The 23,811-nt window shown below is 53.6% G+C and overlaps 2 protein-coding genes across 10 annotated transcripts in view; one reads left to right on the forward strand and one right to left on the reverse strand.

Annotated features, from left to right (window-relative positions):
* ABCD4 (ATP binding cassette subfamily D member 4) overlaps positions 1 to 23,811 on the reverse strand; it is a 42,583-nt gene that overhangs the window by 13,058 nt on the left and 5,714 nt on the right. For 3 of the 9 annotated variants that reach the window (XM_054826861.1, XM_054826860.1, XM_054826862.1), the window contains 12 exons: positions 20,794 to 20,888; positions 19,689 to 19,810; positions 18,733 to 18,824; positions 18,464 to 18,553; positions 18,004 to 18,254; positions 17,644 to 17,735; positions 17,396 to 17,432; positions 16,188 to 16,237; positions 15,877 to 15,929; positions 15,439 to 15,515; positions 14,486 to 14,601; positions 13,647 to 14,318 (listed from right to left, as the gene is read on the reverse strand). In XM_054826861.1, the coding sequence (XP_054682836.1) occupies positions 14,223 to 14,318; positions 14,486 to 14,601; positions 15,439 to 15,515; positions 15,877 to 15,929; positions 16,188 to 16,237; positions 17,396 to 17,432; positions 17,644 to 17,735; positions 18,004 to 18,254; positions 18,464 to 18,553; positions 18,733 to 18,824; positions 19,689 to 19,810; positions 20,794 to 20,888 (1,171 nt within the window). In that variant the 3' untranslated portion in view covers positions 13,647 to 14,222. Of the gene's footprint in view, positions 1 to 13,640; positions 14,319 to 14,485; positions 14,602 to 15,438; positions 15,516 to 15,876; positions 15,930 to 16,187; positions 16,238 to 17,395; positions 17,433 to 17,643; positions 17,736 to 18,003; positions 18,255 to 18,463; positions 18,554 to 18,732; positions 18,825 to 19,688; positions 19,811 to 20,793; positions 20,889 to 23,811 lie in introns of those variants that run through there. The other 6 variants (XM_054826856.1, XM_054826855.1, XM_054826859.1 and 3 more) reach the window with 5 other exon arrangements.
* Positions 927 to 13,204, forward strand: LOC129206838 (acetyl-coenzyme A synthetase 2-like, mitochondrial). Its single transcript, XM_054826853.1, has 14 exons — positions 927 to 2,364; positions 3,678 to 3,774; positions 4,964 to 5,163; positions 5,584 to 5,759; positions 6,635 to 6,787; positions 8,880 to 9,027; positions 9,457 to 9,594; positions 9,797 to 9,889; positions 10,290 to 10,402; positions 10,878 to 11,004; positions 11,685 to 11,812; positions 12,368 to 12,431; positions 12,773 to 12,894; positions 12,984 to 13,204. The coding sequence occupies exons 1-14, from the start codon at positions 1,767 to 1,769 to the stop codon at positions 13,158 to 13,160; spliced, it is 2,334 nt and encodes a 777-aa protein (XP_054682828.1). The 5' UTR covers positions 927 to 1,766; the 3' UTR covers positions 13,161 to 13,204.

The following is a 23,811-nucleotide window of genomic DNA, read 5'->3' on the forward strand; positions in this document are numbered from 1 at the left end:
AGTCCAGTCACCGATGTTCACGGAGGGTGAATTCAGTCAAAGCTGAGAGGAGGTTAGGTGTCAGACCATAGCCAGCGAGAGGTGGGAGCTCCAAAGCAACACAGAGAGAGGTCTGCACCTTCCTCACCACCCAGGCAAGGAGAAGACAGGGCTCAGGTGCTGACCTCCCTTGGCAGTGAAAGCTGAAGGGGATGCACTTGTACCTGAGCAGAAGTTAGGCGTCGTGGTATACAACTGGTCAGAGAATAAGTCATGTCAGCATCTAGAACCGCCCCGGTGCTTTGGATCACCCCGCATCACACATGCCCTGGCATTAGAGAGCCAGACAGACCTTTGGGCAGGCTCACCCTCTCTGCCAGGAGCAGGCTGCAGGGCCCAAGGAGGAGTCGAGGCGGCAGCAGCCAGTGCAAGCGCAGTTGAGAGGGAAGGGCACTGATGGGGATTTCCAGCAAGGCAAGCTCCAATTTGAGAGCATACTGAGTTATCAGAGGAGGAGCTGAGATTTGCCCACTGTGCTGAGGGCATCTGGGGATGGTCTGATGGAGAAACCTGCTCTCTCACAGGGGAAAAAGGCTGAGGCAGAGCAGACATGCATAGGAAATGAGAGACTTTGCTTGTGGAATGACGAGGCTGCTTGGGCTTGATTTTGTGAAGGAGCTGTAGGCTCTGGAGGGACAGAGCCCTTGTAGGTCCTTGCCTAGCTCTGGGGGCAGCTCTGATACAAATCAGGTGTGAGGTCTGGGATGAGTGCACCTGCTGTCAAACAATGCCTGTCTTCCATACCGGTGTCCAGCCTGTTCACCAAACGTATCAGCCCTCCAGACCATGAGTAGCATGGCACCACGAAGAGCAAAGAGGAGATCTACTAACCTTCTCCTCTCTACTGTTGATCCCATCAGTGTCCCTGGCTGAGAACAGCCCTTCTTGCAGGGAAAGCCTTTTTCTGCTCTTCTCTTGTACCCCCTAGGAAGGGAGGGGAACCTGGTCAGTGAAATTAAGGAAACCTCCAAGCTCTGCCTTAAAACCCACTACCTATATATGGCCTGAAGGAAAGGAAGGCAGAAAAAAAGCTGTTTGGAGGCAGGGAGGCAGCTTAGCTCTGCTGTTGGGGGTAGTGGGAGGTCTCAGTGTGAGGAGATGGGCTGCAGTGTTTCATGCCAAACCACCACCCCCTGCTCCACCATCGCCTCATTGAGTGCTCCTAGTCCCTGGGTCTGTGGTACAGACCAGTCTGAAGTGTTTTGGAGGAGGCAGAGACCCCAGCCCAGCTTGCTGGAGCGGACAGCTCTGATTGATAGCTGCCCAGCAGTGAGGTGGGATGGGATGTTATGCGATATCCCCCTCCTGCAGTAGCTGACCACAAGAGAAAAACCTTCCCTGGGTCACCAGAGGCAGCACAACCTAGTGCTCTGCCTTAAAGAATGGGCCTTAATTCTGGGAAGGGGGTGGTCCTGTCACCCAAGGCTAGCATGAAGAGGACCCTAACTTTTACAGGTGAGCCTCCCCAGGCTGCCCTTATGGCAGGCAGAGGACCAGGGGCTGCAGTGGGGGGGCTGTGGGGAGCAAGGAGATGGGGATGAGTAGAGGGAGATGGGAGGGAGGCAAGTGGGGATGAAGCAGAGGGGTCTGGGGACACAGCACAGCCCCAGGAGAGCAGGAGCAGGGCTGGTAAAAGCCTGGCCAGGACACCTTGGCCCCTGTGGGGAGCCCAGGCACCGGCTGAACCTGGCTGCTATTCAAGAGCGACAGTCACGACTCAGATTAGCATGAAGGTTATTTCCAGTCAAATATTTCTACAGTCCACCTCTTTCCCCTCCCTTAAAGGGATTGAATTTCTTTTTCCATGTAGTGCTCTGGAAAAGAGGAGGAGAGGAACGAGGGAGGGGGGAAGGGACGCCCGGGCTCTCTACGCGGGAGAGCTGCTTTGTGTCCAGTCAGCTCAGGGCGACGTAGCCCCAGCTCCCACAGGGACCAGTCTTCCCCGGGCCCCTGAGCAGCCCCGAGGGCTCCAGGCACACATCTCCTGGGTGAGAGGCAGGCGCCCTGCGATGATGGCCAGGCTGCTGGCCAGGGTTTGCTGCCCAAAAGCTCTTCCTCAGGCTCCCAGATGCCCCCCTGAGTCGGTTGCTGCCCGAGCCTGGAGCCATGGACCCCTCACTGCCTACATGCCTGAAGCCATCGCCTTCCCTGGACCCAAGGACCACCAGGGCTTGTACAAGGTGTCAGTGGAGCAGGGGGACACCTTCTGGGGAGCGCTAGGGAGGAGCCGGCTCACCTGGATCACCCCCTTCCACTCTGTTCAAGACTGTGACCTGCACCAGGGCAGGGTCTCCTGGTTCCTGGGTGGGCAGCTGAACGTGGCAGGTAAGTGGGGAGACAGACATGGGAGTCCACCAAGTGCCTGCGGGTGCCTCTCTGTGAAGGGCTTTGGTCTTGGGAGCAGATCAAAGGACCACAGAATTAAAGGGGTGGAGTAAGGGGGATCCCCAAAAGGTCTGGTTGGTCCTGCAGTGGCTGTAGTGTAATGATGTGGCTGCTCCTAAGAGAGCTACTGGGTCTCGCTGGAGGGGCTGCAGCTGGATCAGGGTGTTCTGGGAGCCGGGCTGCTCTCCCTCAGCCTCCATGTGCATTCAGCACTAAATTATTGCACTAAATTATCCCTGCCCGGTGAAGGCAGTATGTATCTGAAGAAAGCAAAATACAGGAGCAATGAGCGGTATTGGAGGTCCCCTCTGTGGGAGGCTCTTCTTCTGTGGGCTCCGGCTACTGTCTTAGGGGGGCTACCAGGGGAAGACATAGGGGCTGGTGACACTGTGTCCTGCTTGCAGCACTGTTGGTCCCAGTGTTCAAATTACAAGACAGACCTCTCAGAAATCAGGTCTTATGTAGTCCATTTGGGCAGGAGATGAGGAGTTATTTGCCTTTGGGATTTGAGATCTTACTCTTTCTCCTGTTGTGTTTGTTTCTTTTTCTCCTGGAAAACTACAAATGGTCAGGAGAAAAACGTATTTTGGTATGCAAACTGGGGCTGCTGCATCACCCCCTGACCTCAGTAGCAGGTTTAAGGAAAACACAGAGTGGAACAAGGTTTCTGAGGAAACTGCAGCTGCCAGCAATGCGGGAAACTTTTCTTAGAAGAATTACAGCCAAAGCCTCAGGCTACTATGTCCCTGGAAAGCCAGGGGCTGTGCACTCCTGGCCCTGGCTCTCTTCCATCTTGGACAAATGCACCCTGCAGCCTTCCTGCCCAGAGCTTTGCTTGATCCTACATTTGTTATTTAGGAGCACCACCACTAAAGAACTGCCTCGGTACACCCCAGAGGCAGCTGCAGGGTGGTGCTGGTTGGAGTGCTGGCTGAGTTACTGTTTGCCAGGCTCACAGAGGACATTGGGGATGTGACCTCCAAAGGGACTTCAAGGCAGTTTCTGCTCCGGACTGCGTTAGATTGCAATTAAGGGGGAAGCTGGTAGTGGGGATTGGTAGATACTGGAGTTGTAACGGGCTTGAGAGGGTGCTTGTGGTCTGCCAGCTGGTATCCACAGAGGTTGTTCCAGCACAAGGCTCATGCTGAGACTCACCCACAGCCTGACCCTGATCTGAAAGCCAGTGATGGCTTTCTGGGAGTAAAAAGGTACTGGGAGTTGCTCTGGCAATGAGACTGGGTCATCTTTTCCAGTGAATTGTCTGGACCGACATGTCCATGTAGCCCCAGACAAAGTGGCCTTAATCTGGGAGAAGGATGAACCAGGAGAGGAGGTGCGGGTCACGTACAGGTCAGTATTTACCTCTGAGCATATGCGAGAGACATATTACAGCGTGCATGAACTCTGCACAGGGCTGATCTGCTGATGTGCATCATGTGAGGGGATGCAGCATCCCTTTGGATAGACAGTTCAACAGTATGGTGGCTGTTGGCTTGCCTGTGCTGATCTGAGACTTCAGCCTACCTCCTGATTAACCCTCTGGCTCCAAGGGGTCCCTACCCAGATGAGGAGGCAGATGCAAGCTCCTCGTGACAGTGCTGCAATGTTTGTAGGTAAGATCCCATGGGAAAGTCACATGTGTGCCTTCCCAGCAGGATTCCTGGTGTCTAAACTTGCAGGTAAATGCTCTGCGAGAGAGACCAGATTCACAGTCGCATGTGAAGCAGACTTGGGAAGTCCTGTGTTCACCTGCATGTCAGCAGTGCTGAGGGTTTTGCTCTCTGGGGGGACTGCCTGTCCAGCCCTGCTTGATTGGTCTGGTGACCCTCGCCTTACAGCCCAATTTGCCTGCTATCTGAGTCTCTGCTGCAGAATCCATTTAAATCCCTCTGCACAAAGAACAAAGCCCTCTGTCCTCTCTGGTTCCTGACCTCATGTGACAAACACGACCATCCTCCCCCTGCCAATCTCCCTGCAGAGAGAGCCCTTCCATGAAATGAGTCACTGGCAGCCAAGCTGTGTTTCTGGGAGGGATGCTTCTCAGGAGAGGCCTCATTTTGCCCATCGCTTTCCTACAGCTATTGTTCTCACTGGTGGGCACAAGCTCTGAAGGACTTGACCTCCCCAGCTGTAGCAAAGCATGAAGCCCTGTTTTCATACCTAACTTCTCATGCATAGCCTCCAGCATTCCAGGGTAGAGCCTGTTGCTCATGAGAAATGCGCAGGTTGTCATTGGAAAGTCAGCTGAGGTGGTGTGGGCTTGCTGAGCCACAGGAATTGCCGGTGGCCGTTGCTGGCCCTATGGCTTGTTCCTCATGCTGGTTGGTGAGAGTGTCAGGCTCTGTACAGAGGCCATTCTGATTTATTTCTTTTCCATAAATATTGGCCCATGTTAGTGACTGTCTCCCCCTTTCCTTCCCACTGACATTTTACAGCTTTCCCATGGACTTCCAGCGTGGGGGGGAGGCCCCCCCGTCTCTACATACATGGATAAGATCTGCAAGAAAGTTTCTAACTGCGCCACTGCTTCTTTGGGCAGGGAACTGCTGGAGCTGACGTGCCGCCTGGGAAACACCTTGAAACGGCAAGGGGTGAAACGGGGTGACAGGGTGACAATCTACATGCCCCCGTGCCCGCTGGCAGTGGCCAGCATGCTGGCCTGTGCCCGCATCGGGGCTGTGCACGCTGTGGTGTTCGCCGGCTTCAGCGCAGAGTCCCTAGCAGACAGGATCCGGGATGGTAAGAGCCAGTGGGTAACAGGGACATGACCTTCCCTTTGGGAACAGTGCTGAGCTTGTTGGTTCAGCAGCTGAGGGGCTCAGGGCAAAGCTTTTCTGAGTCAGGCTCCCTGGGCTAACTGGGGGTGTCCTTGTCATGATATATGGCCATGAAGCAGGGATAAGCATCCCAGGAAATGGCACAGGCTAACTAAATATCTTTCAGCCCATGGGATGGACTGGTTCTCTCCTTCATCCGAGGGACTGAAGGGTTGGGATACAGTGTCTCCTCTGAGGAGATGCAACACAGGCAGGAATGAAAGGGGAAACAAAGACGCAAAGGGAGACAGAGGGAGAGGTGCAGGGTCATGGTAGAGCCAGACTGCTGTGTGACCGATGGAGAGGGCCAGAGCTGCTTAGGTGGCTCTTTCGTCTTCTGCAGCCCAGTCGGAGACAGTGATCACAGTGAACCAGGGGCTGAGAGGTGGCAAGGTTATTGAGCTGAAGAAGACAGTGGAACAGGCTGTGAAGCAGTGCCCAGGAGTGAAACGGGTTCTGGTTTCCATGAGGACTGACAGCAAGGTCCCTCTGACAGCCCTGGATGTGCCGCTGGAGGAGGTGAGAGGCTGCCTGGTGCTACTGCTGCTTCCCTTGGGCAGTGTGTCCACTCTGGGAGCAGGGACAGGGGGTGGAGAGAGGGTCCCAGCTGGCCGTGACAGTTTTGGTGGCATTGACGTGATGCAGGGACATTGTCCTGCAGCAGCAGTGGCAGCTGGAGCTGCACACAAGTTTAGGGGAGCCCCAGGAGCCATCAGAGGGGTAACTGGTGGCTCTTCCCACAGCACCAGCCCTGTCAGGGGCAGGCAGTGCAAACCAGGGCTCACAGCAGGACGGACCAGGGGATAGAAACACCCCAGACACAGGCTGACACGCTGTGACTGCAGCATTGGACTGCCACTGCACTGTCACACACCGCTCTGCTGTCAGACCTGGGACCCTCTGTGAGCACTGCTGGCAGCTGGCGTCCGAGGAAGCAGGCAGTGAGTTTGCTCACATGCCCGTTATTTGTGGCACGCAGGACAGCCAGGCTGCCAGCATGGAGCACTCTTTCTAAGAGGTGAGGCCCTGCAGTGCATTTCTGTTAGCTCCCTGCAGCTGCACAGATGTCTCCTCGCCTCTGCTCATCCCATCTGCAAGCAATTAGTGCTAGAGAGGCTTCCTGGAAGACTTCTGTGCTGGTCAGAGCAGTGGCAGTGTAAAAATAGCTGCCTCTTACTCAGCAGGTCTGCTCTGGCTGAGGAGAGCGCTTACCAGCTCAGCAAGGCAGAGGAGACGTCAGGCTGGCGAGCAAGCGGAGCGGAGGTGTGTGGGGGGAGCAGGGTGGCAGAGGTGCTCAGAGGGAGGCTCAGGGAAGAGGCACACAAGTGGGCATAGGGACAACACAGGGAAGCCTGTGAGACCCCAAGAGAGAACTGCTGTGCTCTCTCCTGCAGGAGATGATGAAGGAGGATGCGTGCTGTGAGCCTGCTGCCATGGACAGTGAAGACATGTTGTTCCTTCTCTACACGTCAGGCAGTACTGGCAAACCCAAGGGTCTGGTTCATTCCCAAGCTGGTTACTTGCTGTTTGCTGCTCTCACGCACAAGGTAATGGATCCCAGTCACAGAGCTCTCACGAGCCAGCAGTTCGTAGGCAGTGCAGGGAATATACGTGCTGCCTTGTTGCACCATGAGCTCCTTTTTATCCAAGCAAAGTCTCTGGGAAGCCCTCCTAGGGCATCAGTTCAGTAGAGCACATCTGCCTACAGGTAGTGGGGAAGAGTAATGCACACCCTGAAGCAGGGTCTCCCAAACACATACTCCTGTGAGCTACCTTCTTGGCTTTCTTCTTTCTTTAGCTGCCCTATCCTAGACTGAATCATTGGGTGGGATGCTCAGCCTTGCAAGGGTAATTTTATATTACTGGGTGAAGAGGAAGAAGCCAATTTGCACCCAAAAGCTCTGGCTTTCTTTCTCCAAGTGTAACTACCCCAACTCAGGTGGGAGATCGAAGGCAGTGCTTCTGGGAGGGGCACATTAGAGGATATCTGTAAAAGCTGGTGAGTGCCCTCAAGACAAAGGGTCTATACCTGAAGATTGTGGGTCACCTTTGGGAAGAGGAAAGCCTTTAACCCCTAGCATGCCCAAAGCAAACTCTAACAGAGCTGGATAAAAGGGCACTGAGCACAGTATGGAACTGTATTTGGCTGCAGGAATAGTTGTGAGGGACAATTGCTAAGATATTATATGGAGTCCTCTGGAAGAGGGAGTTCCTTTCTGAACAGTCCCTTAGCTTTGGGTCTGGCTCTCCCTGTGCGTCACTGAAGGTACAGTAGTGCCTCAGACCATGCACCCTATGAGACAGCAAGCTCGGGGCTGGCTGGGTCTTCTCTGTCAGCTGTGAGTGCTGGAGGCCAGACCTCCTGGGATGTGTGCAGGCGGTGTGTGGAAGCCCTTGGTTTTCCTGTGAGCTAAGCTTCCTGTACAGCTTTGCCCAGCATGATACGTGACCCTCCCAAGACCATCAGAGCTGGTTTACGACAGCCAGGGCTGCCATCCCAGAATGGCAACGCAGGGAGCGAGCAGCATGTGGCCATGTTAGCACTCAGGACTGCTGGGAACCACGACAGAGGGCTGGCACGTTCTGATCTCGCAGTGGCATGGGGCAGACTGCTGCTGCTATAATTCAACACTTGGTTAAATAGAGACAGAAAGGGCAGGAGAAGTTTCCATTACAAGCACCCTGGAGCACTTGAGGCCCCGGAGTCCCTACCTGGCAGCCTGCAGACAGCGAGCTGCAGGAAGAGACAGGAAGGTCCGAAACAGCAGATACCAGAGCAGAAGGCAAGAAGTGATGGGCTAGCGGGAGACCAGCCCTGGGGAGCTTTCCTGGCGCTGGGTAAAGGAAACAGAGTACTTGCGGAAGATGGACGTGTTGCTGCCACTCTGATGGCACTCAGTTCTGCTCTTCACAGGGCAGGCATCATTCCCTCCTACTCCTTGCAGCCAAGGGTCTCCTGAGGAATAAACAGGGCAGCGGGAAGAAGAGCTTGTTCTGCTTTCACAGAGGGCACAGGGCTGCACTCACCCAGCTGAGGCAGAGAGGTGCCAATTCCTGTGGGCAAGCTGGGGCGGCTCTGGGCCAGGCCATCTCACGGTCCTTCTGCTTGCTGCCTCAGTGCTCCTATGCTGGGGTCCTCACTGAGCTCAGGGCTTTTCCAAGTGCTTACCGTGTGTTTGGAGCCCAGCAGTGCCCTCCACCACATTGCCCCTGCCTACAACTCCTCTCCTTCCATGTGGTCACATAGGTACAGAGGGACCATCCTCACCCTGAAGTTCTCCTGTTTACATTCTACAGGATACTTGGATCAGCCTTGTCTAAACACCAGCAGAAGGAAGGAAAGGCTGTAGCTGTCTCCTTTGAAAAAGAGCAAATTTGGCTGTGTTTTTGGTGGTTTTTTTTTTAAAGTGTCTCTCTCCTCCTGCACCTTCATAAAGCACCTGACATTTTATTTTCTATTTTTCTGATAATGTTTTAAAAAATTCTCTGCAGGAAGTAGGTGTCCCTCCAGGGGTGGTGGGAATACAGAAGGATGCAATAATGTTAGGGCTGAGAGAGGGTACCCTGTTCCCGGTTGTCCCCCTTGCCGGGAGGGCAGGCTCAAGCTGTACCCCTCACTGCCTCACCTCTCTTGCACAGTACGTGTTCGACTACCAGGACAGGGACATCTTTGGCTGCGTGGCAGACATCGGCTGGATCACAGGGCACACCTATGTGGTCTACGGCCCCCTCTGCAACGGTGGCACCACAGTTCTTTTTGAGAGCACTCCCGTCCATCCTAACCCTGGTGAGTGAGAAGGTATCTCAGGGAAGCTGGGACATGCCACAGCCACCCTGCGAGACCCTCAGCATGCAGGGAGCTGGCAGCTTGGTGCGCAGACACAGTTAGCAATGGTTCTGCTGCTGCAGGAGCACACCGCGGGCTGTATGGGGAAGAGTCTTCTCCTCTAGTTAGGATGCCACTGCTGTTTCTCCAGAGGTAAAGCTGTTTCTCAATGTCCCTCCCTGCAGCAGGGAGAGTAGCAGAGCTAGGTGATGTGGAAGAAAAGGGGCCACTGCTGCTCCTGGACTGCTTTAGTCCTTCCCAGCGTGGGATTAGCCTGGCTGAAGGTCCAGGCACTCTTAGAGAGCCCTTGCTCTCATCTCCTCTCCCTCTATCTTGGTCTCAGGCTGGGAGGACCTGCGTGGATGGTTACTGGCCCTATTTCCATTCCAGGCCGCTACTGGGAAACAGTGGAGAGGTTAAAAATTAACCAGTTCTATGGGGCGCCCACTGCCATCCGTCTGCTCCTGAGATATGGCGATGAATGGGTGAAGAAGTATGATCGCTCTTCTCTCAAAGTGCTTGGCTCAGGTAACTGTGGGTGGCATGGGCTGGAGTAGCAAATCCTTGGGCATCAGGTCGTGCCTCTTCCCAGAAATGCCAAGAGCAGCAGCAGATGAGAGCAGAAAGTCGGGAGACCGTGCTATTTGGGAGCAGCTCTGCGAGCAGGCCCTGGGAAGCTGTCTCTTTGACCTGATCTTTCAGCTCTGTCCCCTTGTCTTTCCCCTTGCAGTGGGGGAACCCATCAACAAGGAGGCGTGGGAGTGGTACTTCCGTGTGGTTGGCGAGACACAGTGCCCAGTAGTGGACACGTGGTGGCAAACTGGTGAGATATGTACAACCCCTTGTTCCAGCTTCTGCTTTCCCAGGCTTTAGGAGTGACCTGCTGCTTTGCTGGCCAAGTGGGAATGGTTGTCACCGATACTCTTGTGAGCAATGTTGTAAGAGGCCACAAGCACCAAAACATGAAAAGAGAGAAATGGCCTTTAAAGCTAACCCGGAGAAACACAAGGGAGTTGATAGTAGGGAGCAGATCTCTGCTGAACTAAATGAGCAGGATCATCCTTCTGCGAAGAACCTTCCCCAGCGCTCTGGCAAACCCAGTCCCAGCCTGTCGTCCAGCAAGGCGGAGCGAGGGCCAAGGCAAAGGCTGTTGGCCAAGCAGTGCTACCTGGCTTTCCTCTTGTCCCTGACTTTGATGAGCATCACAGTTTCTTTTGCTTCAGAAACAGGTGGCATCTGTATCTCACCCCGTCCTTCGAATCCTGGAGCTGAAATCCTTCCAGGCATGGCTATGAGACCCTTTTTTGGGATCACCCCCTCCCTCCTGGACAACAAGGTACACTTATAACCTGCAGCCCAGGTACTGGATCAGCCCGCTTTCCCCCAGGCGCTTGCAGCGTGTGTTTGCTGATGGGAGTGGAGATCTGTAAACGTGTCTTTCCTGCTCGCCTCTGCTAGACGGCAACCTTCTTTACTGGAAAGGAACTAACAGCAAAGCTGTTCTTCCAATTAGTGCAGAAGTTGAGCTGACAAGACAGGCTGTGCTTGGGCTCCATGGCACACGTCTTTCCAAGGTGAGGTAGCTGGGCAGGGACAGCCAGCCTCCCTGGAGGGGCCCTGCATCCCACCATGGTGGGCAGCTGGTTGCAGACATCTGCTGGGAGAGACCGAGCCTGTCCCATTGGAGTCAGGGGCACAGGACTCTCCTCACTGCCTTCCCTGGCATTTTCATCACAGGGTTGTCAAACAGGCAACGACTAAACATCCCAAGTACCCTCAGCCATGGCTACTAAAAGGTAACTATTTTACAGGGAAACGTCCTTCTGGAAAACAACATCTCTGGAGCCCTTTGCATCTCACAAGCCTGGCCAGGTATGGCACGAACCATTTACAATGACCACAAGAGATTTCTGGAAACCTATCTGACTCCTTATCCAGGTAAGGAAAACGCATGGCAGGTCACTACAGAAGTGTTTGGTTGGGTCTACCTGCTGGTTTTCTGCATGGGGCCAGGACTCAGGAGAGCTGGTACTGCTGCTTTGTTCTTCTACAGACCCTCCACAGTGTTGAGGCCCTTCATCTCCCCATGCCAGATACCTCAGCACTGCCCTGGGAATGGATGTCTCTCACCAACCTTCCTGATTGGATCACATGTGGTTTTAGGGCAGCGGAATTGTCCTTCTACCCCCAGTTCCCTCAAGCACAGAGAGGCCTCGTGGTCCATCTCTTGCAAATCCTGTTGGCTTCTGTCACTCATCCAGAGGCACTGAGCAAGCCCGAGAGCATGTCTGTCTTCACGTGAAGCAAAGGGGAGAAGTAGCAGGACCACAGGCACCTACACTGGAGCAAAGTGCTCCCTGCCCGTGGTGACGAGGCAGGCTGGGCCTTAGCCAGCACACTGCAGAACAAGGGAAGGAGCCTGATGATAGAGCAGTTACCAACAGAGGGAGAAGACAAACAAGGAAAGTAGGCACCTTCCCCCTGAGCAGTTGAGGAAGGAGCAGAGTACGTGAGCCCTGATGCCTACAGAGAGAAGGGGGTGAGGTGAGAGCACAGCTGGCGAGCAGCTCACACGCTCACTGCAACAAGTGACCATGGCATGGTTCTGGCCACTGCAGGGTTTTTCTTCACCGGGGATGGTGTGTATCGTACCAGTGAGGGCTACTACCAGCTGACAGGACGGCTGGATGACATCATTAACATCAGTGGACACCGGCTGGGCACTGCGGAAGTGGAGGATGTTGTGGTAAGAGGTGTGGGTGGGAGGTAACACGATCCAAGGGGACAGTGAAGGCACACTGGTGGTGCTCAGGAAAGCCTCTTTGAAATACCCAGACAGAAACACACTGCTGCAGAAGCAGGAAGGAACAGTGCTGGACCCACAGCCTGTCTGTGGGAACAGCTTCCCACCCTCTCCCATTCTGGGTCTCTCCAGCAAGGGAGGGACAAAGCCTGATATGGTTGATGCTGTAAGTGGGTGATTCCAAAGCAGCAGCCAGGCACATTAAGAAGGAGCATCAGTGGGCCAGTAAAGACTCTGCGACCTGGAGGAGCAACTTGGAGGCACAGAACAGGGTCTAGAAGGTGCAAGCCTAAAGCAGACAGGGGCAGGGGACAAGACTTGCGTTTGCAGACAGACCTGCTGAGGCAAGAAGCAAAAAGGGCAGAGGCCATCTGAGGCTCTTCTTTATCTCTCCACCTTACCATGGGCTGCAGCAGCCAAGCCAGGTCAGGGCAGCTCCCAGCTGGCAGCCAGCCTGCCAAAAGCACTGAGCCAAACCCCAGCCCTCTTCTCTTCCAGAATCACCATGTGGCAGTGGCGGAGTCTGCTGTCATCGGCTACCCACATGAGATCAAGGGAGAAGGTAAGATGTTTGCTTTCCTGCCCCTGAAACGCCTCTCCCGGGGCTATTGCACTGCAGCGGGAAGTGGCACTGTCACACCAACCCCTGGTAGCAACACTGTGCCAATGCCATACAGCATGTTAGCGAGGATCGGCACAGCCACCGCAACCTACACAGGAGACCAGCTGGGCTTTGCGTAAGGCGGCAGCAGCAGCACCATGGCCAAAAGCACTTACAGCTCAGGCTACAGTGCAGCCCCTGAGGCTACCAGCAGAGAGGGACCCCTCCTAGCACTAGGTCCAGGCAGGCTCTCAGGAGCATGCTGCGCACAGTGCTTAGTAACCTGGTGGTTCTTCTGCCAGGAGTCTACACATTTGTTGTGCTGAAGAAGGACAGTGGCTACACAGAGGAGACTCTCGCTGCTGAGCTACGGGAGCTGATCTCAAAGAAGATTGCTAAGTACGCGGCTCCAGAGTATGTTCAGGTAACATGTGGAGGCTGGTCCCACACCACACCCCAGCAGCCTGGCCAAGCCCCTTCCCTCTGCCTCAGCTCTGTTCCTCCCTGACACAGGTCACACACCGGCTGCCCAAGACACGCTCGGGGAAGATTATGCGTCGAGTGCTAAGGAAAATTGTGGAGGACAAGGCCAGTGAGCTTGGGGACCTAACCACCCTGGATGACCATGAAGCCGTGCAGCAGATCATAGAGGGACGCAAGCGCCTGGTGGAGGGGCAGAAGAGCTGCTAGCTTGGCTCTGCCAGCAGCCACCTCCTGCTCCTCCACTGCAGAACCAGGGCCACGTCCAGAAATGTCACTAAGCAATTGGTGACCAGTAAATGCTCAGAGACCGTACCTCCACTGCAGCCGCAGAGTGACCACTCTGCAACACAGAGACCCTCAACACCTCTGTCTCCAAACACCTATGGGTGGAAGGGGAGAGAATATGACTCATCATAAGCAGAAGGGTAAGGGCAGGCGAGCTCTACTTCCTCCCCTAAAAGCAGAGGGCCAAAAGCCCTCCTTGGGGTTCCTTGTGCCTTGCAGTAGCTGTGGAGGTAGCAGCAAGGCAAGATAGGTATACTACTCCTACCTCTGCTCTTCTCTTCAGCAATAGTCTAGTCTAGGACCATTGCCAATATACAAGCATCTCCTCCAAAGCCAACCCCAGAAGGAAAAGATGCAGCAGTCTGGTTAACAAATACCGACTCTTCTCCATAAGCATTGTTGGAAAACAGGCCCGATTTTAATACAAAAACGTTCCTTTGACCTGTAACCCTGTGTCATAGGAGAGCAGAGACATGCGCCCTCTCTGTGACAGCATTCTTCTCCCCTTACAGTGCATCCCCTGGCTCCTGCTGGGGAGCACAACTCTCAGTAGTGCCACAGGTACAGAAGTCTGTTCTGCAGAGCTGTGTATCAAAGACACAGAGGTCCCAGCGAGGCACAGAGGGCAGAACAGGAGGCTGTATCCTGCACAAGTGGAGGTTCCTCTGGCATTTGCTTCTACAAGCCCCATGAGGCAACATCTTCTCTTTGGGCAGCCTAACAGCTCAACTCCTTCCTCCACGAGAGGTAGGGAGGCAGGAGAAAGGGGGCTGGGAAAAGGATGGCATAGATGTGTCTGCTCCTGGCAGAATACCACACGATGAGTTCAGACTTGGCTCTGTGTCCATCAGCAAAATCCAGAACTGGTCTTGCACGGGATGAATCCCTTCTGGACAGCTGCTGGCCCAGCAGCTCCATGGCTGCTATTCAGAGCTCTCCCATGCGTGTGCAGGTTCTGCGGCTGGCCAGACAAGGGCATGTTTTTCAGCATCCTTCCGCAGCTGGGAGCCGCTTCATCTTCTCGCATCGAGTGAGCTCCCATCTTCCCTCCCCATGAAGTTTCAAAATCCAGCTGTGGAACTGCAATTCAATAACACAACGACTGAGGGATGTCTCTGTGAGGGCTCGTCCTCCCATAGTGAGGCTCTCTAGCCTCAGTCACTACCCTCTGCTCACCAAGGGACCCTTTCTATCTCCCCTGTCTTGCCACCACCAGGGAGGCATGGAGCGCTGTCTCCCCATTTCACCTTTTCCAGGCTGGCCCTGTGTCCCACGCTGATCAGCGTCATGCCCAGCTGAAGGCACACACGGTACAGTTCATGCTCCACATCTTCTGTCAGGGCACTGGTGGCTTCATCTAGCACTGAGAGAAAAGTCGTAAGCCCCACAAATCCTCTCATGACCAGCCATCTCCCACTAAGCAAAAGAGCAGCAACTGCTGAGAACATTTCCCATGTTAACCGGAGTTCACCAAGAGCATCTGCAGAACAAGTGAGGAGAAGCTCAAGGACTCATTGTCCTCTAGCGCAGCTGGTGTCAGTCAACTGGGAAAGCTGCCCTTCCCCACAAGCCCTCGAATCCACCCAAACAGTGCTGTTCATCTCATTCCTCTCACTCAACAGCTGCCAGCCACTGCCTTGCCCCTACTGTTGTGAAAGCCAAGACACAACCTTCTGAAGGCAGGCCGTGTGCAGGCCTGAGCAGCAGCCTGTGCACCCCTCCGGCCCAGATCCCAGCTGGAGCATCCAGGATGGCCTGAGGCATCTTGCTGTTGCTTAAGGGTAAATACTACAACTAAATTTCCCACAGCGCTTCCACAACCCTACAGAGGTTCATGAGCTTCATATATGGCAGCTGACGCCACGCTCCCTAGCATGCACGCTTCTTTATGTGGCACCTGATGAGCATGCTGAGAGGGGGCTTCTTCAGGTGTCATCGGACCTGGACCAAGAACATTAATCACTAGTTCCCTAAGAAGAGAATGTCTTGTATACATCTTCTTGATTTACCACCCTCCACGCAGATAATGAAATGTTTTCACCCCTGAATCCGCTGTGTGCTATGCTGTTAAAATAATGGCCAAGACGAAACATGTTCCTAGCAAAGAAGGGATTTCATGAGCTGTCTCTGCACCAGCTTCTCTTTATATTGGTACTCCTTTCCCCCCCTCCCCCCTTTTCTTTCGCAGTCACTCACTCACCCGCATATTTTGGCTGGAGGTAGAAGAGCCGTGCAAAGGAGAGCCTCTGCATCTCCCCTGGGGACAGGATGTCATACCTGCAGCAGGGTCGAGATTCAAGATCTCGCTCAACAAAGAGACCGTTTGCTGAAGAGCTTATGGTTGCTGATACGGGAGACCCCCAGCAAGTAGCTGTCCCTGTGTCTCCCGTGCTCCCCTCCACGCTGGGCCAGGCTCTGCACTCCTGTGCACAGTCAGCTGCCTGCAGAGCAGCGTGGCTGGTGATTGTTGGCATTGATGCTTGGGGCGTGAAGGCTTTGCCCCTGCATACTGCCCACCTCCCACAGGACACAGCTGGACATGGATGTTCATAAGTCCAGCGGAAATGTGCATCTGCTTAGAAGCATTCCCCACCCAGAGGGATCACCCAAATTCACACAAGACGGCAAGCCCCCTTACCAGTTCCAGTCCACCTGCTCGTCCAGTCCTCCAGCCCTCACCAGCAAATCAGCCTGCAGAGAGCACAGCAGGCTTGTGAACACAGCCCAAACCCTCTCAGCCCACGGCTCTGAGCTTAACCACCCCCTGCCTGCTACTCTCTTTTCCCACTTGAGCTGAAGTTGCTCTGTATGCCTCCTCCTCTGCCTGTCCCAGCTGCATACAATGTGTCTGTCCAGCACATGGTCACGCTGTGTTGCCACAAAACCTCATCCTTTCTTCCCTCGCTGGCAGCACCAGGAAAGAAGGCAGCAGTACTACTGGGGACTCACCAGCCCAGCCAGCTCGAGGAATCGCACAATTCTCTCATCATCTGCAGACCCTAGGGCAGAAAGCAGTAAAGCATAAGCAATGTGTGCCGAGGCCACAGCTGCAAGGAGGAGTCAGTGGGGCAGGAGGGAAAGACTGGAGGATCTCCTGAGGTCCAGTGTAGCTGACTTCACCCCTTAATTATATCAGGTTCCGAGCTTTGGCACAGAGAGCTCCTAAAGACAGGCCTTCCTTAAAAACATTAACCATGCCTATCGGCAGCGTGCCAGGAGGTACCTGGGCTCCACAGATACACCTGAGACTTGGCTCAGTCCACGGTCACAAATGGACACAGCCAGAACACAGGGATCCAGGCTTCCATTGCCAGGGCCCTGCCCACCAGCTGCTCTTTTATGGCTGACTGCCCACCGTACACTGCAGGTGGTGGAGTCATGGGAGCAGGGCTCAGGTACAGCCAGCGAAAGGATCTATGTAGGATGGGAAAAACCTCAGGGTGAACCAGCTGTGGAAAACATACACTTGAGCTGGTACAGTCAGCCGCTATGGAAGCTGATCAGAAGGGCTGTGCATCTGCCATGGATATCTCTGAAGCTGCTGAAGAGCCACAACAGTAGCTGATGGCTGCAGTTACTCTCTGCAAGACTCTTGACTCCCAAGTGTTTGAAAGCAGCACGTAACACTGCTTCACTCCGACAGAAACTTAAACCTGGACATCTGCAGCTGCAGCAGACCACATGTGGTCTGGCTCAGGAAGACGGCAGGAGAGAGAAAGGATCCATCTAGTCTGACCTAGGCAGTATGTGAGGCCCTGGAACATCATATGAAAAAGAGGAACAGTTAAAGATGGAGGTGCGTGGAAAGTGATATGAAAGCAAACATGGATTGCCCAAAGGCAGGTTGTACCAGACAGATCAGATGTATCCCAACAGCAAGGTGCCTCAACATATATCACACATCTAGCACAATATGCAGAGCATGGCCAGCTTGTCCTCATTGCATCGAGAGAATACGTTCCCTGCCAAAAGGGAAGGAACACAGAGCTGACCTTAACTTACACTAAGGTAAATCTTCCAGGGAAAAGCAGAGAGCAACAAAAGCAGAATGGATGAGTGCTCCTGACAGGGCATGGTGGGGGAGGAGCTGCACTGGGTACAGTACAGGGAGCTGACACCACAGGGTTGGCTAATTGCTCTAATGAACTTCCACATACCTGAAACTGGATAGATCTCCTTCAGGGGATAGATCACCTGTTTAACAGAGCAAAAGAAGCCATGTCAGAGGGAGCTGGACACAGTCCATCAGAGATGCAACAGCAGTGGCACGAACTCAGGCATAAGGGAGGGAGCAGACACAGGCATCCTCCCTCTTGCAGGCCTTTCTGCAGCACACAGGTTTGCAGGGAACAACCACAGCCAGGAACAAAGCTGGGGCCAGAGTAGAGGCAGCCCCTGGGCTCACCTGCTCGCGCAGGCTTCCATCGGTGAAGAAGGGCCGCTGTGGCAGGAACACCACTCCTCGGGGGCCAAAACAGGTCAGCATCTTGATGCTCCCTGCACAGAGACACACTCATGCCAAGCCTGCAGCGCCAGCCAGCAACTCCCCACCACCCCTTGTGCAGTCCTGCCACGTGAAGTAGCCATCAAATCCCAGAAAAGGTATGTCTGCAACACAGGGCAAAGCAATGAGAGCCAGAGCAGAGTCAGCAACACATGCACCATCACAAAGTGGCACTGGCCTCACAACCCCACACTGTGACCTTCCAAACTCAGGGCAGCCCTAGCTGAGAAAGAGGAGGCTGTGGCAAGCGGCAGTCCTTACCTTGCGTGCTCTCCCAGAGTCCCCCAAGGACCCTCAGGAGAGATGTCTTCCCTGTGCCAGTGTTCCCCACAATCATCACACTATTTCCTTTTGAGATCCTGAGGCTCAGGTCCTTGATGAGCAGCTTGCCAGAGGATGGTACCGAGAGCGTCACTCGCTCCAGAAGGAAAGCCGTGTCCTCCCCAGAATGGCTGCTGGGCCGCCACCAAGACAAAGGAGGAGAGATCTGGGGGTAAGTGATCACGCTAAGACTGGCAAAGATCAGGCACCTTAGACCTCCTGTGCCTCTGTGACAGCAGCCCTGGCCCACACGCCCCGTGAATGACAAATCACAGTGAGCACTGCCTACTGCAAACACCTGCATGCAACAGGCTGTGACACCAAGGGCCACCTCCATCCCATGACAGCTCCACACTGACAAGTGAGCTGCAAGCCAGCCAGCTGCTGAGAGGAGACTCACCCGTCCAAATCCCAGCTGGCTTTGGCTTCTGAGTAGTTATCATTTTTTTTTCTGCCAAGGCTCAGCAAGGTCTCCTGCAGTTCACCAATCCTAGACAAACAAGAGGTTGCATGAATGCCAGGGACAACTCCAGCAGCCTCCTTACAATATCCAAACTTGTCCGTGCTTGCTCACAAGCTACTGTTTTTTTATTTATTTAGCACAGACCTGGGCAGAGTCTTGTCCTGCACTTCCCTTTCCTGCGGAGACCTGCCTGCAGAGAGGCTCACCTGTGCGTGTAGCCAGCTACATCAGTCACAGTGCTGGAGAGATCTATGAGCTGGCTGAAACAGCTGATGAGGTAGATGGAAACAAAGGCATTCTGAGGAGAAATCACACATCAGAGCAAGGGTCAGCGCTGAGCTGGGGCACTGACCCTTCCTCCATGGCTGCAAGGAGGTAGCCAAGGAGTCCAGACACTTGGCCACGTCTGCAGTCCCAGCAAGATGAAGGATGGGTGGAGAAGTCACCCAGGGCAGTGGGACTGAAGGAGAAGATGCCCCTATTTGGATGGAGCAGGGCTTCCCTGCTCAGTACAGCAGTTTTTGCCAGGTGGACACATCTCCTGCCACCCAGGGATGGTGTTTGCAGAGTGTCTGCTGGCCAGCCCAGCACACTCACCCCATCTACATCATGCAGATCTACACCACCAGCCCTGCCCCAGCACTGTTTGTGGCTCAGAACAGGGTGTCTCAGCCTGCAGTGCCCACTTAGCTATTTTTAGCTCTGCATTCTCTATCACAAGCCAGTTTTGAGTATTTGGGAATGAGTCAGGTCAGGAAGGCAAATGCAAGCCAGCTCACCTCAGGTGGCCAGGATCACTGTGGGCAGCAGCCCAGGGCATAACCCGGACCCACAGCACTGCATGGACCCAATCCCCACCCACACTGCTGAAAGCCAGCGACTTTCTGACCTCCTGGTTTGGTTTTTTTTTTTTTTAGATGCAGACATCTGAGCTAGGAAACACTTACGTAGATGTGTCCTTGACAGCTCTCACCCCCAGGTTAATCATACACCAGCTGGCTCCAAGTTCCCATTTCCATGCCACCATGGGCAGGGACAGTCTAACCTGACAGTCAGTTGCTGCAGGTTATCCAGCCCCAGTGCAAGCAGCCCCACGTGAACCCTCCATCCTCAGTGCACACTCACCCTCCACAATGGGGTCTGGGAGATCACCTTAGCTCACCTTGCTGACGAGGGCGCTGAGCTCTGTTGGACTCAGGTCACCGTAGACCCCAGAAAAGATGGGAATGGCAATGACCACGTAGCTAAGGATGCTGCCCAGGTAGTCAAAGGTGTTGACCCCAACTGGGGAGAAGCACGTTGAGAGAAGACAGTGAGTTAGGGTGGGAACCTCTCTCCCAGCCAGGCTCAAGTGCAGCCCATGAGCCCAGTCAGAGGAAGACTCATGGTCTTGCCTCAGCCCTTCATGATGCACCAGAGCAGAACCACCCATTTTGTAGGACAGCACAAGCACCAGGGTGAAAATCCATTTGCCAAGGAAGGAGCACTTTCGGGCAGGCCCCTGAGCAGAGAAACATCATCCAGACGCACAGCTCAGGAATCACCATGGGTCAAAAGCCACTTTGTCTGCTTGTTTCTACTCTTCAGGGGGCTGGCTGACTCACAAGAAACAGGAGGGAGGGCAAAAATGAAGCTCTGGGCTGGATGGTTGGCCACGAAGTCTGTCTTGGAGCACAGGACAGGCAGAAAGACCTAAGACCCCAAACTCCCACAGACACCTGCGTTCAGGGCTCTCTCTCCCTTACGTTGCTCAGAAACTTGCTATGCTGGTGAGATGAGGAACAGCTGTCCTAACAGTGGTCATTTAATGCCCAAACCTGGACCCAGTGACAATGGGAGAAGGGAGATTTTTCAGGGGATGACTACGCTCAAGGGACAGGCTCTACAGGAAAGAAGTTTCCACAGCTCCCAACCACATATAGAGTCTTCTCCTTCCCCAAAGCTCAAGCCCTTCTCTCTCTTCCTGGCCATTGAACACCTGCCCTACAAAAAGCACAGATTCCTGCAGATTCCCCTTTTGGGGCTTGCGTTCTCTGACTTAGCTGGGTCCTCCACAACTTTGCTCTCTAAGAGGCTTTTTCACACTGGGATTCCCATTTAGGACTGCAGGAGTCGCCCTCTGTTCACCCTCAGGGCTTTCAGGCACCAGCAAGTGGCAGGAGACAAAAACCCAGCACTGCTGCTCCAGCAGTAGGGTTCCCAAGCCTGTGGGCCACCGCAGTGGAGCTACCACATGCCCCACTCCAGCCTCCAAACTCCCCACTCACTGTATAGCCACAGCTCCTTGCCTATCAGCTCCTTCTGGGTCTGCAGCAGGCTCTGCAGCCTCCGGTCCGTGCGCATGTGCTCCACTCGCCCAGCCCTGTAAAATAAGATTGCAACATGCCACAGACATCCCAGGAGCACAGCAATGAGGTCAAAGCACGGGCCATAGGACTGAGGCTTGGGAAGGGTCTGGCACCTTAGCCTCCAAGCAACAAGCTCTTTGCTGAGCAGCAACTGAACAGCCAAGACTGCCTTCCTTGAAGAGCTTCACCAAGAAACTGTGGCTGAAACAAGCAGCCCTGCAAACCTCTCCCAGACTGGGTGCTGCTGTCGCACACAGGAGGAGGTGAAGCAAGGCCAGACACCATCAGTGAGGCCCCAGCCTGGAGCAACGCACACCCAAGGTCACACACAATTTCCAAGCAGAGCCTGGTTGGAAGAGAAGGACGGCACCACTACACAGCTGGACACAGAAAGGAGAGGGCAGAGGGGAGTCCAGGAGGTGACAGCAAGCCAATTCCACCTGCAAGGCTGGCAGCCCCAGTCTGCCTCTTCCCGTTCCCCACCGCGGAGGAGTAGGACACGGACAAGCCCCAAGCAGTGCAGCCCACAGTGCAGGCGACCCCAGCCCCCCCTTTCCCAGGGGTATCTCCATGGGCATCAGGGGGTGACACCCTCTACCCGAGGTAGCAATGATGGTCCCACAACCAGGCTGAGCCAGTAGCAAGGAGGCAACATCTGGGCTCTCAACCACCACATTCAGCAAGCGTGGCAGCTCCTTCTGCTCCTTCACAAGGGCTGGGCTGCCCTCAGGTGGCAAAATGCAGAGAGTGCTCCACGTCTCGCTCCAGGCTCCCACCTGCACGGCAGGTATTGTCCCTGCCACCCAACACACGCCTATGCCCAGCACACACCTGTGCTCCCACCACGGTCCACACAACGGGGGAGTCACTAGGGCCCAAGCAGATAGGGCCAGGAGGTGCCTGTTCAGCCTGGAGAAGAGAAGGCTCTGGGGAGATCTAATCACAGCCTTCCAGTACCTAAAGGAGGTCTCAGAAAAAGCTGGAGAGGGACTGTTTATCAGGGAGTGTAGTGATAGGACAAAGGGTAATGGGTTTAAACTAAAAGAGGGTAGATTTAGATTATGTTAGGAAGAAATTCTTCCCTATGAGGGTGGTGAGGCACTAGAACAGGTTGCACAGAGCAGTTGTGGATGCCCCCCCCCCCCGTAAGTGTTGAAGGCCAGGTTGGATGGGACTTTGGGCAACCTGGTCTAGTGGAGGGTGGCCCTGCGCATCGCTGGGATGATCTTTGAGGTCCCTTCCAACCCAAACCATTCTATGATCCTATTCTATGAAATAAATACAAATTAAGATTAAGAGTCTCAGTTCTAAAGATTCTCTGTTCTTAGAAAAATACATTTTCTTTCTCAAAAATACATCTGGTTAGAATTCAGTTTGGCATTACTGCCCTACAAGCCATCTCAGGTAACTACTGAGCTGCAATCTTAGCTGCTGAGTATTTGGAAAGGACAAAGCCTTGGACATGAGGAGTTAAGGGCGAGGAAGGCACTGGAGACCAGAGCTATTATTTCTTTTGCAGATGAGGAGAGATTGTTGTATTAGTTTCAGCTTTTCCTCCCATTTGGTTCACTTTTAAAGCAAGTTTGCCAAAGGCTTAGAAACCAAAGAAGTAAAAAGGTGTCAGTGCTCAGGTTTTGTTTCTTCCTTTGCCAAAACAATGGTTAGGCAGGTGCAAGAAGACAAGCTCTAACAGCTTCTACCAGCTAGAGAAGTCCAGCAATCAAAACCAGCCACTTGCCACATGCTCCTCCTCTTGTGGGATTCTAGGAATGCAACCTTTTAAAAAATTCCTTTATTTTTAATTAAGATTCATACCATGAAAATGCCTGGTTTTGTGCAATTCAGTTAAATTCTAGTTTCCCACCAAATGAAGATTTTCTGCTAATGATCTATACTGAAGTAAGACGCCCTGTTTTCTAGTATAATATATCACTTTCCATTTTCTACTTAGTAATAGAATAAAAAACTTCCAAAATTGTGAGGAAAAGTACTGCAGCTTAAATAAGGGCATATAATCAGAGTATCTTCTCCATTAAGAAAAATTATCATCAACCAATAAGAATCAACCGGTCCCCAATGAAATAACTCAAACTTGCCAATGCAAACCAAGATTGATTTCAGTTATTTAAATCAGAGTTTCATGCCTGTCAATATAAATCTTTATGAGATCAGTGATTTTGAATCAAACTACTTTGGGGACAGCACCACAACACTTGAAATGCTCAGTCATTACAGCATGAAGGAGCCAAATGCGGATCACAGGCAGGGAAGACCAGAGACAGGACAGCTGCTGCTTGCTTAAATTCCTGAAGAAGCACGATTTCACAATGTGCAGGGCAAAGGGAGACACGTGACAAGAGAGGAGCAACGACCTCCTGCCACTGTCCAGGCACCCCAGCACAAGCTACAATAAAATCATGGCCCTTTTCCTGGGTTCTAGCCATTTCTGTGAAACACCTTAAAGGCTCCAAGCAGCAGCTCAACTGACTTGAGGGCATCCCTAAGTGGGGAGGTGCTGCCGTGCTCCCAACCGTGTGCTCAGCTCCGGGGTAAATGGCACTGAGCAAATTCAGAGAGTAGTAGTACAGTGTTGGGAAGGTCAGGGCACAGGCTGACCTAGAGGAACAAGCAGAGGTAAGGAAGCCAGGAAACAGCTCACATGCCCACAGAAGACACGCAGGTTAGCAGCAGCAGGATGGGGCCAGAAACAACCCGCAACAAAACCCCAGGAGAACATCCTCACAAGATGCAACGAGACCTTGAGCGGTCTTCCAGGTAAGGACCTGGGAAAACATCAGCAATGGTCTCTAAGCCAGCACTGAATCTGTATCAGGCCTCTAGAGATGTTAGAAGGGAGACAGAGAAAAAAATAGTTGTCTCCAGCTGCTGTGGAGCATTTCCACAGATGCATAAAATGCAAAGGAGAACAGAGTGTCA

The sequence above is a fragment of the Grus americana genome, chromosome 5 (assembly GCF_028858705.1).
Source record: "Grus americana isolate bGruAme1 chromosome 5, bGruAme1.mat, whole genome shotgun sequence".
NCBI classification, from domain to species: domain Eukaryota; kingdom Metazoa; phylum Chordata; class Aves; order Gruiformes; family Gruidae; genus Grus; species Grus americana.

Excerpts from the sequence above, each read along its gene's own strand:
- LOC129206838 (XM_054826853.1), top strand. The coding sequence starts at position 1,767 with ATGAAGGTTATTTCCAGTCAAATATTTCTACAGTCCACCTCTTTCCCC. Across the intron at positions 11,005-11,684 it reads CTATCTGACTCCTTATCCAG|GGTTTTTCTTCACCGGGGAT; the intron begins GTAAGGAAAACG and ends TGGCCACTGCAG. Across the intron at positions 11,813-12,367 it reads CGGAAGTGGAGGATGTTGTG|AATCACCATGTGGCAGTGGC; the intron begins GTAAGAGGTGTG and ends CTTCTCTTCCAG.